The following is a 17,377-nucleotide window of genomic DNA, read 5'->3' as shown; positions in this document are numbered from 1 at the left end:
GTGTATCTCTTGGCTATTGTCAGTAAGATAGGATCCCTGTCAAATAGGGAATTATGTCAACTTGAATACAAAGAATTAAAAACAGTAGGAAAAAAATGCAGGCATCAGCTGGTATTGAACATCTGAAATTCTGTCAAATAATCCCTTGGGCCAAAGAAAAGGCCTTTGACTAATCACTTCAGCCAAGGTAATCTTAAATGCTAATGTTTTTCATGCTTTCTTGCTCCTGATTTATGAAGCGGAAACCATCGTCTCATTGATTTGCCAGCTCTGTCCTCTGTGTCTGCTCCCCTGCTCTTGCTTGACATGCCACTCCATCATCTGTCTTCCTCCTCTCTACGAAGGACTTGATTGCCTGCCCCCTGCAGAGGAAGAAGTATCTCAGCATCCAGAACCAAATAATGTTTGCAACACAACAATTAGCTGTGTTTCTTTCCTACAAGCGGTGGTCCAACCAGTCGTTGGGTTCAACACAAATTATTACTCGTCATTCACTTTCATTGTTTGTTCTCTTGAGTGCCTGCACAGACATTGCTACACACGCTGTGATGATATGTACCTGAGTACCTCAATGGCCCGTTTCCTAGACATATATTAAGCCTAAAGGGTTGAAAAGGACTAAAAGCGTTCTTAATGGAGATTACCCATTGAGCTTAATCTGTGTCTGGGAAACAGGCACCAAGAGCAGGGGCGCAACTTTTTTTTTTTGTTCCCCCCCTTCTAAAACCAAAGTTGCACCCCTGACCAAGAGTATACACTTTTGAAAATGGCACACTATGATTGACCAATATCTGAGAGATTTTCTGTGACACTTTATATAATTGCTGTGTGCTAAGAGAAATGCCAAGGGAAATATTTTTTGGATGATTAGAACAGTCTATATGGTATTCCTAGCCTCACAAGATACATTTAAACAAACACATGACATTTGTTTGGATTTAGAGCTTAATTTAGCAAATGTGGAAACTATATATACTTATCATATCCAATTTGGAATAGGAATCTTGAAGGTTAAACCCTTCATTTGAAGTACAAGATGCATAGTTGCGTAATTTAAAATAAATATAAAATATAAAACATGAAGCATTAAGAAATTAAATAACATATTGCATTATCTGTAAACATTGTGTTATTGTATGATAATAAAATAAATGCGCACATGCATTATTTATCATGTACAAAACAAGGAGAGAGGGAGAGGCACTTTAGCGCTTAGGTTACTTCGATGCCCACATACAGCTGTCCTCAATGAGCAACGCATCAAGTTTTGACAGGTCGAAATCACTCCAGATCAAGCCCATTAGCTTCTGCAACGCCTGTCGAAGAAAATATGTGTCCGTTGTCGGCGTCATCAGCTTCTACAATCGGTGGATTCGATTATGCTGAGCCGCGTGACACCGGTCTATGGCCCATGACGTGACCGGGCAAAAGCGGTGAGGGAGGAGCACTATTCTCAAATCGAACAGTAATCTGTGAGGCTGTGATGCTGGGTCCTGTTGTATACAAGGCAGCTTGGTGCATTGTCCAGAAACATATAACATCTCTTTTTCATAAAATATAGACCTAGGCTATGTTTGTATTTTCGAACTAGTTTTCATTGGGAAGGCAGATAAAAGTATTTTTATCAAAAGCAATCACTTTTGCACGTGAATCCTACTCATTACTCCCAATGCTTAATTAAATTGCTTTGTTTTGAGCCGATTTCACCCTGACCATTTTTTGTTCAGAACAACTGGAAACTCGGAAATCTAAGACTTCCGACTTCAGTGCGTTCAAGACAACTCGGAACTCGAGAAAAAACTCTGACGGGGAAAATCGTTTTAAAACGGTCATCCAACTTGGAATTCCAAGTCGGAAAATCTAGCATCTTTTTTTCTAGAGCTCCCACTTTCTGGCCTGAAGATCACTGACATCATGATTTTACCTAATTCCGATTTCCGAAAAATGTTCACCCGTTGCAAAACACTCCTGCACGGGAACCCGGGACAGATTAATCGAATCCCTTCAATGAATGGAAAGAGGTGGTGACTCAGAAATATAGCAGTTTTTTTTAACACGGAGTAACCTGGGATCTGAGTTCACTGGTGAGTCAAAGATCTACGGTTGCAATGTGTGATAAAAAAAAATATTCATAATAATAAACGTGTGGAATATGTTTCAGGACATGTATGGGCCGCACACAGTGTTATGTTTTTGAATTATACTCGATGTAATGTGGTAAATATCTTGGCCACCAGTTTCTGTCAAAGTGGGTTTGTAATTATTGCTAACTGGTTAGCTAGTCCAGTGTACAGTACACTAGCAAAGATGGTGGATAAATGAAGATGTCCCACTCTGGCCGTTTACCGTAGAAAAACGTGGTCAGTTCCGGTCATCTTAACGGGGCACCAATGCATTAAAGCAGCTAAGGTCTGGTCTGCTAGTTAATTGACAGTATATGAACCAGAAAGAATTAGGCAGTGTGATGTCTCGCTTCCTCTTCCGCCTCTGGTGCTAGCTACCGGAGCCGATGTTGACTAGTTATGCCTTGATTAGCTAGCTAACATGCTAACTGTTTGGTTTGACAGCTGGCCAACTAGCTAGCAAGTTTCAGTCACTACTCCACTTTCACTTTGGTCTGTGTGTCGTTTTCACAATTGACACTTATGCACATTTAAACCACTGTGCGCGGGACAGGGGACTGCACGTTTGTAGCCAAAACTCTCATGCTAAAGGTGCTAGAATGTCAAACTTGGATATCGAAAACCAAGCAAAAGCTTGTAAAAAATGACTTTAAACTATTAAGTTCATTGCAAGTCTCAGCCACCAGAGTCATATCCTAATTGTACTGTTGCTCGGGTTTAACACATTCAACAGCATGACACCACAATGGTACAGTGCTAATCAATGCTGCAATTCAGTTGCAGCCAGCAAGGTGGCCCAGACAGTTGATGCCGCAAAGCAGCTGCTAAAAAATGCATGTTGAGATCTGAAATTCTCAGTTCAACTTGGCATTTTTGGCTTATGGCATGACTTCTGCAGTCATTATGTTTGCATGGAGAACACTTATGTGTTAAATCATAATAATTCCATGCAATCTCTTTGGACATTTTTGTTTTAATCATGTGTGCGTGCACTGACTGAATAGTCCACTGTGTTGTAGTTTACCCAAAATAAACAGTGTGTGCACTGTCAGAAGATTACAATTTAGGCTGGCTTCTATTTCATTCCAATTGTATATATAAAAACAAAACAAGTTTCAATTCATTGTTCAGAGATGATCAAAAGATCCATTCTATATTCACACACTAAGGTATGTCAATTATGCATAGGGTTGCAAAACAGAGGGTATATTACTGGAAACTTTAGAAGTTTACTAGTAAACTAAAGTACACTACATGACCAAAAGTATGTGGACACCAGCTCATCGAACATCTCAAGAGGAGTTGGTCCCCTCTTTTCTGCTATAACAGCCTTCACTCTTCTTGGAAGGCTTTCCACTAGATGTTGGAACATTGCTGCGGGGACTTGCTTCCATTCAGCCACGAGCATTAGTGAGGTCGGGCACTGATGTTGGGCGATTATGCCTGGCTCGCAGTCGACGTTCCAATTCATCCCAAAGGCGTTCGATAGGGTTGAGGTCAGGGCTCTGTGCAGGCCAGTCAAGTTCTTCCACACCAATCTCGACAAACCATTCTGTATGGACCTCGCTTTGTGCTTGGGGGCATTGTCATGTTGAAATAGGAAAAGGCCTTTACCAAACTGTTGCCACAAAGTTGGAAGCACAGCATCGTCTAGAATGTCATTGTATGCTGTAGCGTTAAGATGTCCCTTCATTGGAACTAAGGGGCCTAGCCCGAACCATGAAAACAGCCCCAGACCATTATTCCTCCTCCACCAAACTTTACAGTTTTCACTATGCATTCAGGCAGGCAGTGTTCTCCTGGCATCCGCCAAACCCAGATTAGTCCGTCGGAATGCCAGATGGTGAAGCGTGATTCATCACTGTAAAGAACGCTTTTCCACTGCTCCAGAGTTCAATGGTGATGAGCTTTACACCACTCCAGCCGACGCTTGGCATTGCGCATGGTGATCTTAGGCTTGTGTGCGGCTGCTCGACCATGGAAACTCATTTCATGAAGCTTCCGACAAACATTTCTTGTGCTGACGTTGCTTCCAGAGGCAGTTTGGAACTCTGTAGTGAGTGTTGCAACTAGAGGTCGACCGATTATGATTTTTCAACGCCGATACCGATTATTGGAGGACCAAAAAAAGCCGATACCGATTAATCGGCCGATTTTTATTTTATTTTTATTTGTAATAATGACAATACAACAATACTGAATGAACACTTATTTTAACTTAATATAATACATCAATAAAATCAATTTAGCCTCAAATAAATAATGAAACATGTTCAATTTGGTTTCAATAATGCAAGAACAAAGTGTTGGAGAAGAAAGTAAAAGTGCAATATGTGCCATGTAAGAAAGCTAACGTTTAAGTTCCTTGCTCAGAACATGAGAACATATGAAAGCTGGTGGTTCCTTTTAACATGAGTCTTCAATATTCCCAGGTAAGAAGTTTTAGGTTGTAGTTATTATAGGACTATTTCTCTCTATACGATTTGTATTTCATATACCTTTGACTATTGGATGTTCTTATAGGCACTTTAGTATTGCCAGTGTAACAGTATAGCTTCCATCCCTCTCCTCGCCGCTACCTGGGCTCGAACCAGGAACACATCGACAACAGCCACCCTCGAAGCAGCGTTACCCATGCAGAGCAAGGGGAACAACTACTCCAAGTCTCAGAGCGAGTGACGTTTGAAACGCTATGAGCGCACACCCCGCTAACTAGCTAGCCATTTCACATCAGTTACACTAGCCTAATCTCTGGAGTTGATAGGCTTGAATTCATAAACAGCAGAGCTGCTGGCAAAACGCACGAAAGGGCTGTTTGAATGAATGCTTACGAGCCTGCTGGTGCCCACCATCGCTCAGTCAGACTGCTCTATCAAATCATAGACTTAATTATAACATAATAACACACAGAAATATGAGCCTTAGGTCATTAATATGGTCGAATCCGGAAACTATCATCTCGAAAACAAAACATTTATTCTTTCAGTGAAATACAGAACCGTTCCGTATTTTATCTAACGGGTGGCATCCATCAGTCTAAATATTCCTGTTACATTGCACAACCTTCAATGTTATGTCATAATTACGTAGAATTCTGGCAAATTAGTTCGCAATGAGCCAGGCGGCCCAAACTGTTGCATATACCCTGACTCTGCGTGCAATGAACGCAAGAGAAGTGACACAATTTCACCTGGTTAATAATGCAGGTTTAAAAATATATACTTCTGTGTATTGATTTTAAGAAAGGCATTGATGTTTATGGTTAGGTACACGTTGGAGCAACGACAGTCCTTTTTCGCGAATGCGCACTGCATCGATTATATGCAACGCAGGACACGCTAGATAAACTAGTAATATCATCAACCATGTGTAGTTATAACTAGTGATTATGATTGATTGATTGATTGTTTTTTACAAGATAAGTTTAATGCTAGCTAGCAACTTACCTTGGCTTCTTACTGCATTCGCGTAACAGGCGGGCTCCTCGTGAGGCAGGTGGTTAGAGCGTTGGACTAGTTAACCGTAAGGTTGCAAGATTGAATCCCTGAGCTGACAAGGTAAAAATCTGTCATTCTGCCCCTGAACAAGGCAGTTAACCCATCGTTCCTAGGCTGTCATTGAAAATAAGAATGTGTTCTTAACTGACTTGCCTAGTTAAATAAAGGTGTAAAAAATTTTTTTTTGCAAAATCGGCGTCCAAAATTACCGATTTCCAATTGTTATGAAAACTTGAAATCGGCCCTAATTAATCGGCCATTCCGATTAATCGGTCGACCTCTAGTTAGAACAGACCAAAAATGACTACAACTGCAATAGATTGCCATATATAACCTGTTAATGACCTAAATTACTATAGATTCCGGTAATTTTAGTAAATTGCTGGTAGCTTTGCAACCCTAACTCTATATGACAATAATCGTTGGAATGGTTGGAATGTCTGAATCTGGGAGAATCTGTCAGGATTCACAGGAATCAGTCAACTGGCAACCAGAGGTTACTGGCATCACTTTCTCAGGTGCAACCTACAACTATTGTGTCCTTGAGCAAGGCAGGTCTTTACCCGCCCGGCCTAACCAGGTGCTGCCCTACAGCTGACCCTTTACTGCTCCCAGCAGTGTGGCGTGTCAGTGGGGCCAGTGCGGTCCGCTATGTACAGTGCATTCAGAAACTATTCAGACCCCTTTAAATAGTTTTTTCACCTCATCAATTTACACACAATACCCCATAATGACAAAGCAAAAAATGTTTTTTAGACATTTTTGCTAATTTATTACAAATAAAAGACTGAAATATTACATTTACATAAGTATTCAGACACTTTACTCAGTACTTTGCTGAAGCACCTTTGGCAGCGATTACAGCCTCGAGTCATCTTGGGTATGACGTTACAAGCTTGGCACACCTGTATTTGGGGAGTTTCTCCCATTCTCTCTGCAGATCCTCTCAAGCTCTGTCAGGTTGGATGGTGAGCGTCGCTGCACAGCTATTTTCAGGTCTCACGAGAGATGTTAGATCGGGTTCAAGTTCGGGCTCTGGCTGGGCCACTCAAGGACGTTCAGAGATTTGTCCCGAAGCCACTCCTGCGTTGTCTTGGCTGTGTACTTACGGTTGTTGTCCTGTTAGAAGGTGAACCTTCACCCCAGTCTGAGATCCTGAGTGCTCTGGAGCAGGTTTTCATGAAGGATCTCTCTGTACTTTGCTCCGTTCATATTTGCCTCAATCCCGACTAGTCTCCCAGTCCCTGCAGCTGAAAAAAATCCCCACAGCATGATGCTGCCACCACCATGCTTCACCGTAGGGATGGTGCCAGGTTTCCTCCAGAAGTGGCCAAAGAGTTCAATCTTGGTTTCATCAGACCAGAGAATCCTGTTTCTCATGGTCTGAGAGGCCTTTAAGTGCCTTTTGGCAAACTCCAAGTGGGCTGTCATATGCCTTTTAATGAGGAGTGGCTTCTGTCTGGCCACTCTACCACAAAGACCTGATTGGTGGAGTGCTGCAGAGATGGGTGTCCTTCTGGAAGGTTCTCCCATCTCCACAGAGGAACTCTGGCGCTCTGTCAAACTAGGAAAAGAGACTCTTAATCTTAGACTTGAGACCACACAGCCACTCCACTGAATAGCAGGCTAATGATTGCTTTGCAATGCTTGCAGGTAACCACTGAATCCTTCCAAACCACTCATTGTTGAATTTGTGATTTCCTACTTGTTGTGTAATGTTTATGTCCAATGGCCCAGGAGCACCGATACATTTTATCTGTAATTTCTCTTCATTATTTCTCTTCATATGACAAGGATTAAAAAGGATTTGCCAGTAGATTGTCGACTTGATTCATGATGATGTCTGCTAGCTAAGATTTTGAAAGTGTGATGTTGACATGATCAGTCCAATCAAAGCTAGTGTAGATATAACGTGATTTGACATCATTCTATCTGTGGCCAATGACCTTGAGTCTTCTTGGATGGGCACCTCTAATGCAACTCTATGGTAGCACTCAAGAGGCTTGAATTTTTTCGAGCTCTACCCATAGTGTCCCCATTAGTGACAGAACACTCAGCCAATCAAGGCGCAACGCTCCGTATTTTACGCTGGTTTGCCCCACCACCACACAAAGCACTGAGCTAGGCTGAAACACCTGCATTTTGGAGCCTCCTTACGCTTCGAACACACCAACAGCGTCATTGCACAAAATAGTACACAGCATCATCTGAATATGTATGCAACAAAAGTTCAACATTCACCTTCTGCTACCATTTCTGTCAAGCCGTCTACGCATACAGTTTGACGCATACATTCAATAAATCCAACGTTTGCACCACTAGGCAAGCGCAGAGTTTCATTGGAAATTAATGTCATTCTGGTGTACCAAAATGCAATGACGCTGTTGGTGTGATCGAAGCGTTACTCAAGAAAACAAAAAAGAGACCATGTTTGTATGCGGCTTTATTAACTTAATGATATATATTTTTTACATTGTTTTCAAACTGATATGTGACATGTATTAATGCCAAAATAACATGCAAAACAAGCTAACCCTAACCCTAAAAAATGTGGGGCTCAAAACAGGTGAATGAGCCACTAAGCACAATAGATGCATAATCTTATAATTTAGTCCTGTCATTTAAATATCTACAAGTAGACCAGCTATTGAAGCAGAGACACAAAATAAAGAAAGCATTTTTAGCGTATGAGTGAGAAAGTGGCCATATGCCCCACGCTCCTCTCAATTTACATCAACAACATAGCTCTGGCAGTAGGAAGCTCTCTCATCCATTTATATGCAGATGATACAGTATTATACTCAACTGGCCCCTTCCCGGATTTTGTGTTAAACACTACAACAAAGCTTTCTCTGCCCTAAACCTTGTTCTGAACACCATGTGGTTTGGTAAGAAGAATGCCCCTCACCCCACAGGAGTGATTACTACCTCTGATGGTTTAGAGCTTGAGGTAGTCAAGCTCTAAAGTTTGAGTGTTTGGCGAGACGGTACACTGTCCTTCTCTCAGCACATATCAAAGCTGAAGACTAAATATTTTTTTAAGATGTTTTAAATGTAAGCTTTATTTAACTAGGCAAGTCATTTAAGAACAAATTCTTATTTACAATTACATCCTACTGGGGAACAGTGGATTAACTGCCTTGTTCAGAACAACAGATTACCTTGTCAGCTCGGGGATTCGACCCAGCAACCTTTCGGTTATTGGCCCAACGCTCTAACCAATAGGCTACCTGCCACCCCTTAAGTTAAATCTAGAACTGGTTTCCTCTATTTTAATCGCTCCTCTTTCACCCCAGCTGCCAAACTAACCCTGATTTATAGATCGGCAGGTAAGAGTGCTTTCGAGCGGCTAGATGTTCTTTACCATTCGGACATCAGATTTGCCACCATTGCTCCTTATAGGACACATCACTGCACTCTATACTCTTCTGTAAACTGGTCATCTCTGTATACCCTTCGCAAGACCCCACTGGTTGATGCTCATTTATAAAACCCTCTTAGGCCTCACTCCCCCCTATCTGAGATATCTACTTAAGCCCTCATCCTCCACATATAACACCCATTCTGCCAGTCACATTCTGTTAAAAGTCCCCAAAGCACACACATCCCTGGGTTGCTCCTCTTTTCAGTTCACTGCAGCTAGCGACTGGAATGAGCTGCAACAAACACTCAAACACCAAAACACTCAAATTCAAAGACTCATTCAAGGACACTCTTACAGACAGTTGTGGCTGCTTTGCGTGATGTATTGTTGTCTACCTTCTTGCCCTTTGTGCTGCTGTCTGTGCCCAATAATGTTTGTACCATGTTTTGTTCTTCTGCCATATTGTGTTGCTACCATGTTGTTGTCATGTTGTGTTACTACCATGCTGTGTTGTCATGTGTTGCTACCATGCTATGTTGTCATCTTAGGCCTCTCTTTATGTAGTGTTGTCTCTCTTGTGTGATGTGTGTTTTGTCCTATATTTTTATTTAATTTATTTATATTTTTAATCCCAGCCCCCTTCCCGCATGAGGCCTTTTGGTAGGCCGTCATTGTAAATAAGAATTTGTTCTTAACTGACTTGCTTAGTTAAATAAAGGTTTATATATATATGTGTGTATGAATGTATGCTATGTCCCTTCGGTTTCTATTCGTGGAATTCTCCGTCCACTGTCCAAGAAGCGCGCCCCCATCACCAGTCACGTGGTTGGTTAGGGTGCACCTACGTCACCAGAGTCAGATTTGTGAAGAATAAGCAGACAGGAGAACGAGCCCGAGGTGCGGCACTTTATATCGCATCGTCCTTTCATAAAAAGAGAACAGATAATCTGTTCAATATTTTAGAGACCCAATGCCAGGTCCCACCCAAGCACTGTCCCCAAATGGAGAGAATAACAACGACATCATCCCAACGGACGGATCCAACTGCATTCCTTACAGAAAAAATACAGTGCGAGGAGAGCGCGCCTACAGGTAAATCAGTGCAAATGCCGCATTTGGCGTGGCTTCATAGCAAGGCTTTGAGCAATAATAAGGTTGCTGCAAAACTCTGAACATTTGTTTCACGAGCATTGGATTTTTCCACGCCATCGGCTCGCTCCTTTTCAATTCTGTTACAACGTATCAGCTCGTGCATAACGTTGGATGTATTTCCTTCTTGGTGACTGTTTCTTGACCATGGCGTAAATTGTCTTGGAGGCCCCTGCAAGTTCACAATAATGCCAAAGCGAAATCGGTGACATTTAAACATAAATAACACACATTGTCTGGCCAGTTGGAAATGGGACCGCTGTGGAAAAAAACTAGCAAGTTAGCTTGCTTCATTGTCAAATACAGTCACTGTCTTGACTGTAATGATAGCAATAGCTGCTAGAATATTCTTGTTGGCCCTACGCTACCTAATCATGTGTTCTGGGAAAAGGGTCACCGTTACTGTTTTAGCTATTCCGTTTATTTTATGACATGGTTTTAAACCCAGGCTGTTCAAATGATAAACTCGTTTGTGTGGGTCAAGTAGAGCCAATGAGCGAACAAAGCTAGCAGTACATCCGCTTTGTTGACACGAGAACGGCTGTCCGATTTTCTGTCTCAGTGCGCAATCAATGAAAGAGGATAGTTGGAAACCGAAATCTTGTCAGTTTTTGCCATTCATGTTTAGGGTTTAGCTGTTAGGATGTTGACTATGCGCTTGATGTAATTGTAGACTAACGTTAGCTGTTACCATATTTCTATCAAATGGAAATGCATTGTCCGTCGCATTATAGCCAGCCCTCCGTATCAGTGACAAACGATTTAAACTCATTAGCTGAATGTTTGCACTTAGAATGGTGGAGCGATAGATAGTGGTAGACATTTGGCTCATGTGTCCTAAGCACCAGGCCCGTTATTTTTTCGGATACCCATTTGAGAATATAATATGTTGCAACAGCAATTCAGGTCTTACATTTTGACATTATATGCTCCAGCCTGCCTCATCATTAGAATGAAAATATTCAAATACCAAAGTGACGAAAAACGTTATTTTTTGCTGCACTTTACAAGGCTTTTGCATAATGTAGGCTACACATAAAGACCATTTTTGCATTTACTGTGAAGGGTGATCAACAGTTTCAAACATTTGTTGGCAGTCATCACTTTCATGTCACTTTGCTCTGTTGATGTTTCTGAAGATAACATATCAACTCTTCATTATGAAAATGGATGATAAAAAAACAAAAAAACTCAATCTGCTCCTCCTCATCCCATATAGATGTTGTGCTACACCCATTCTCAAACTCCTGTTATGAGTGTGTTTACAAGAGTCGATAGTCTGCATACATTTCAGCTAAATTGGGCATCCCGATCTTATAACCGCATTACTAACATGTTATTACATTACTGAACCTAACATGGGATATGCATGGAGATAAATTGTAATAGATGTTGTTAAGCAATTTGACAGTGGAAATTGGTTGGAATGAAAATCAGCATACACACTGATCTCACATAATTTGATTTGAGACCAGTGTGCTTTTATTTCGTTACTAGTAGCTCTGTTTATAGGCGTAGGTTTACTGGCTTGCTGTCGAGTTTCTCCTTGATGGTTTGTATTGTTGTTATCTGCCTTGCGTCATCTTTGCTACCGCATCACTTTACATTTAATGTTAGTAGTTGAAAATTATATGGTGGCTTTTATCTGTTGGTCAACAATTGTGTGTACAGAACATGTTGGCTAACCATTCTGTAAAAGAGATTACAAAAAAATCCTTATTTTGAGATTGTTTTGGAGAAAGTGAATTGTAACTGACTGCTTAGTGCCTTTTCTGTCTTTTGCAGTTGGGGAATGGCGGTCAACGTATATTCTACCTCAATAACCCAGGAGACTATGAGCAGGCATGACATCACTGCCTGGGTTAACGATCTTCTCGGTCTGAACTACACTAAAGTGGAGCAGCTCTCCTCAGGTAAGAATAATTACCCTGTTAACCTTGCCGCAAACTGTTCTTCCTTCCAGACCCAAGGACCTCATTATGGGCTCAGGATATAGGCCTAGCATAGAAAGGGAGATGCAGGATGAAAGGAAGAGAGATGCAGTATTGGAAGGGAGAGATATGTCCATGCTTTTCCTCTGTTCCACACTAAGCTTCTGCTAATGACCTGGTAATAGGTATAGTAATGTGTATTGTCAAAGAAACCTGGTGTAAACCTAACCCTGCTCCTAACCTATCCTTGCTCTGACAGAGAAGACGGATAGTGCTATTAATACAACTAGTTTGCGCACTTGCTGTGGCTACCATGCCATGCTGCCCCAAGTAATCCAATCTCTGCTGAACCATACACAGTCCTGTAGCAAGGTGTGCTAATGGTACTATTTTGAGGTTATAGCTGCTTGTCACTTCCAGCGCTGTCAAGCCTGTTGTGTCTGGTCTGCCGTAGGTAGTGTTGTGCACAGGTTGGCTAATGTCAGTGCTGTGAAACATTTCGATCAAGCGTATGCCTGAAAAATATAATTTGTTCATTATCATTAGTTTCGAACCTGTATCAGAAGAGAAACAAATTGTAGTTTTGTGTCACATCTTTTGACGTGGTTTTGTTTTCATTCACTTGTAGGAGCGGCCTACTGCCAGTTCATGGATTTGCTCTTCCCTGGCTGCGTCAGTCTTAAGAAGGTTAAGTTCCAAGCTAAATTTGAGCATGAGTACATTCACAACTTCAAGCTGCTGCAGGCCTCCTTCAAGAGAATGAATGTGGACAAGGTGAGAGAATGAGGCTGAGTGAGTAGTGTCTTGATGGGACCTACTGTAGCTACTTATAACAGTTTGCCATTAGATATGGCTTTTCTTTAGTTACTATGGCTAGCCCAGGCTATATTTGATTGAACAAACACACACACACACTCACTTTGCTCCTAAAAAATATTTTTAAATGAATGTGTCATATCACGTGAAGTGCAGATTATAAAACGAGTACCCCAATTTTTGGTTCTTGATCATTTCTTTCCACTTCTCTATGAAGATTATTCCTGTGGAAAAGCTGGTGAAAGCTAGATTTCAGGACAACCTTGACTTCATCCAGTGGTTCAAGAGGTTCTTTGATGCCAACTACGACGGTAAAGATTACGACCCACTTCAGGCCAGACAGGGTCAGGATGCCATCCCCCCACCTGACCCCGGTGAGCAGATCTTCAACCTGCCAAAGAAGTCTCAACACCACGCAGCCAGCTCCCCCACTGCAGGTAAGAAGACCAGCCGCCTGAGGGGTATAATAGAAAGCAGGATCAATGAGTTAGCCAGTTTACTTGCCTAAATACTCTGAAATAACAGTTTATTTTTGAGAAAGATCAACTTGAAATGGGTATGGTCTAATTGACTTGACAACCAAAAAGAAAGTGTAGCTTTCTTATTAAACCAGAACATTTGTAGTTCATTCTGGTAAGTTAGCTCTCCAGGAGTTTTGAAATAGGTGGTAGTGATGAGTAAGGTGGGGGGATGCCTGTAAGGAGGCTCTGTCCCCCTTTGGACTCAGGTGTTCAAAAATGCAAAAATCTCTAATTGCCATTTTTTGCAATCTCGAGCCTTAAATGATAACAAATAAAGTAAAAAAAGAGTTTACATAGTGGCGCAGCAAGTCCACAAGGTAGTGCAGCGCCCATCTTATATTCTTTTGGAAGAACTCTGCATTGATTGTAGTATACCCCTCTGTAAAGCAGACATTGTTTACGTAGATTAGGAAACTGACTGACTAACCTATATTTGTGTTCAGGAGCCACCAAGGCGAGCGCAACAACGCCGAAACAAAACCCTTGCAGCCCCCATCCATCCTCCAGACCCTCTTCAGCCAAAAGAATCCCAGTTGCAACGACAACTCCGGCCAAAGGAGAGCGGGAACTGGAAGCACAGGTCACATTGCTCAATGACCAGGTAAAAAGCCACTACTACTGCATCATAACAATTTCATATATACAAGTTACTACAACAACGTCATTATAACTTAATATATCTAAGTTGGACTCACTGGTAAGATTTGTAAGAAAGATGTGTATTGTTTTTGGCAGAACCAAAATGATAAGTAATTACAAACTGCCTTGAATGATAATTCCATAATCCTGATTTTACAAGGATTAGATTACCAGAAACATGAAAAGGATCCGAGAAACAAGAAGTTTGGGATCAGAGGAGCAGCAGTGTATAACAGCAATAGTTTTATGATGGCGCACGTGACCATTTGGATTTGATTGACAATAGAAAAATCATTAATACTGCAAAAACAGTTTACACACAGACAAATTTGTTGTTTAAAGTCAAATAACAAGATATGAAAGGAATATCAATTTGTCTGTCTCGTTGTGTGCAGGTGAACACATTAAAACTTGCACTGGAGGGGGTGGAGAAGGAGAGGGATTTTTACTTTGGAAAGCTGCGGGAGGTGGAAGTGCTGGCACAGGAGCAAGGTCAGGAGAGCGCACAGTTCGTGGAGAGGCTAATGGAGATCCTGTACTCTGCAGACGAACAGGTCAATCGGCTGTTATTGGCTCTTCAGTGATTATTCATAGGAGTTTCCCAAAGGGGATTGGGTGTGGGTTGTTGTTGTGCAACATTTGTTTTAGATTCTAGAATGTTCGTACTGGATTGGACAGTAAATATTTTGATTCTTGTTCTTTTCTAGGGAGATATTTTCTTTGTAATCACAGGCCTTTGTTTGATTATTTGATAAATTGATTTAGGTTACCTAATGCTGTTAATTACTTGAAAAGATCTATGGCGGCTGTTGCCCTAACATTTTGCTATGACCGCTTGTGTCCCCTTAGGAAGGCGCAGGAGAGGGAGAGGACGTGGACCCAGGGGTCCATGAAGAGGAGGTTCCTGATGATCAGCAGGATGAGTACTGACTGCCATCCCTCCGTGTCCCCACCACCATGCCCTTTTATTTTGTGAGAACTTTGTTACAGGTTTTATTTTTTTGTTTCTTTTTATTACAATTTTTTCCTAATGGTTTGTTTCTTTTTTGTTCTCTTGAAGACTGAGCACATGAAGCAAACTCGTGAAAAGAAGCACGACTCTTTTTTAAATTTTATATATCCCTCAGTCGTTCTGCATTCTGTGTTTTGTTGACTGTCGGTGAAATGCAGAAAAGCTCAGACCATCACAGAAGTTTCCAAGGCCATTGAAAAAGGGTGAAAAAAATACGGCATTCAAAATTCTCTATTTGATGAAATTGTAATATGGAGTAGACAGTGTTTTTATCTGACAGCATGTTATGTTGCCAGCCTCGGTCGGTCCCATGATCCATCCATTATGTACGTTGTTTCAAAGTTGTTTATTTTAAGACTTGTACATATCAACCATATTAATCAGGAGAACGCAATAAGCAAAAGCCCTGAAGGGCCGGTAGTAGCTCCTATTTAACCTTCCTCCATATGTTGCACTGTCATTGGACTCTGGAATGGACAATCTATCCATAGATTCTCACAATTCACACAATTATAAATTGAAATGCAAAAACAATATTTATAAAAAACTAAGGAGACTTGATATTGCCTCTACGCGATGGGAGGCAGTTCAGTCCATGGGAATCATTAATGAAAAGTAGTAGTAAGTTAGTTAGACAAATTATGACTAGTATGTGACTGTCTTCAGCAATTCAAAGAATTTTGATAATCAGTACGTACTCAAAAATGCCTTATTTGGTGCTACAGTGACAGAAACAAGGTTGATTCATCAGTATGGCTTCATCATAAGGGAAAGGGAGCACATTTTAGTGTAGACTAGTATGATCACAAACATTTTTTTTTAAACTTCAAGAGCAACTAGCCACCGTCGTATTCAATGGAAGTCGGGTATATTTCAGATGTTTTCATATGACTTTTGAACCACAGGTCTTAGGGAAAGTTGTGAGTCAGTTCACTGAGTAATTTGACATACTATATTCCAAGTACGTATATTGTATACCCTTTCTTAATGTTGCATTTATTCTTATTGAACTCGGCAGTGCACCATAATACTTTAGTCGTATGTTGTGTAAATGAAAAGGAATGTAAACATGTACTGTTAATAATTATAAATAGATCATGTTTTTCTTCTGATGTCCCACTCATTATGCATTCCCCAAAATGTGTTGCATGTTTGCATTTTATTTGTGAATAACTTGACCTGCTTTTTACATATTTAATAAAAAACAACTATGTTAAGTGAGCTGTGTTTTGTATGTTTAACTTGCTATTTAAAACAGTTGAGATTTGGATGGATTTGCTGTAATAAAACCTTTCACCTTTTCAGTCAAAGGGAGTGTTTCATTACGTTGTCTTATCCATCAAATAACCAACCTTTACTCCCGCTCCCCCTCGCCGGCGCACAACGTCGCCAGTCTACTAAACACTGGTCTTGGCAACCCATCTATACGCACTCCTGCGTCTCATCAGTCACACCTGGACTTCATTACTCCCTAATTACTTACCCTTTATATAGCACTCTTTTGTTATCAGTTACCAGGCAGCATTGGTTGTTTCCTTGTCAGACATTTCTCTACCACAAGTCGAGCCAGCACCCCAGCCCATCCAACAGTCTGCCCAAGTCAGCGATGCCTGTTTGTCCCTCCCGGACAAATATGACGGGTCTCCCTCCAAATGCTGTGACTTCCTACTCCAGTGCTCCCTCTATTTCACTCATCATCAGATGGGAGCCCCCACCACGGAGAGGTCTGAGGTTGCCACGGTTATTTCCCTGTTGACCGGACAGGCGTTGGAGTGGGCTACGGCCATCTGAGAGAGAGGAGAGGAGGAGCTGGGTTCCTATGAGGGGTTCATGGCTCTGTTCAGGGGGGTCTTCGACCATCCACCGGAGGGCAGAGAGGGGGGTGAGCTCCTACTCCAACTACGGCAGGATGGCCAGACCATGGCGGAGTATGCACTCACCTTTCGGACAGTGGCAGCATCCAGCGGATGGAATGAGCCGGTGCTCTGCACCCTATTCAGAAGAGGATTGTGCGAAGAGGTCCAGACGGAGTTGAGATGCTAATCTAACCTTGGACACACTCATCACGATGGCCATTCGTCTGGGTAACCTTTTTCGGGAGCGTCGGCAACTCCATCGCCTCTCTCCCTCCTTCGTTGACAGTCAGAGCCTGAACCCATGAAGGTAGGGGCCACACATCTCCCCGCGGCTGAGCGTCGCTGTCAGAGACAGTTAAGGCTCTGTCCCTATTACGACCGGGAGGGGCATCAGCTTCAACGGTGTCCGGTATGTCCCAAATCCACGAGAGCAGAGGGACGGCCCCGTGATCATCCGTCTCTATGTTAG

The 17,377-nt window shown here is 41.8% G+C and overlaps 1 protein-coding gene across 2 annotated transcripts; it reads left to right on the top strand.

Annotated features, from left to right (window-relative positions):
* The first annotated feature begins 2,045 nt into the window (after positions 1 to 2,045).
* Positions 2,046 to 16,273, top strand: LOC120020284 (microtubule-associated protein RP/EB family member 2-like). Of its 2 annotated transcripts, none has more exons than XM_038963840.1 (7): positions 2,046 to 2,084; positions 11,919 to 12,046; positions 12,693 to 12,838; positions 13,098 to 13,317; positions 13,845 to 14,002; positions 14,436 to 14,594; positions 14,890 to 16,273. In XM_038963840.1, the coding sequence occupies exons 2-7, from the start codon at positions 11,926 to 11,928 to the stop codon at positions 14,968 to 14,970; spliced, it is 885 nt and encodes a 294-aa protein (XP_038819768.1). In that variant the 5' UTR covers positions 2,046 to 2,084; positions 11,919 to 11,925; the 3' UTR covers positions 14,971 to 16,273. The 2 variants fall into 2 exon arrangements, with proteins under 2 accessions (XP_038819768.1, XP_038819766.1); XM_038963838.1 differs by lacking the exon at positions 2,046 to 2,084 and adding an exon at positions 9,849 to 10,076.
* Positions 16,274 to 17,377: the final 1,104 nt, after the last annotated feature.

The sequence above is a fragment of the Salvelinus namaycush genome, chromosome 25, assembly GCF_016432855.1.
Source record: "Salvelinus namaycush isolate Seneca chromosome 25, SaNama_1.0, whole genome shotgun sequence".
In the NCBI taxonomy this organism is placed as follows: Eukaryota; Metazoa; Chordata; class Actinopteri; order Salmoniformes; family Salmonidae; genus Salvelinus; species Salvelinus namaycush.
The sequence above is the reverse complement of the archived record's forward strand: the minus strand, read 5'-3'. Positions and strand labels throughout refer to the sequence as shown.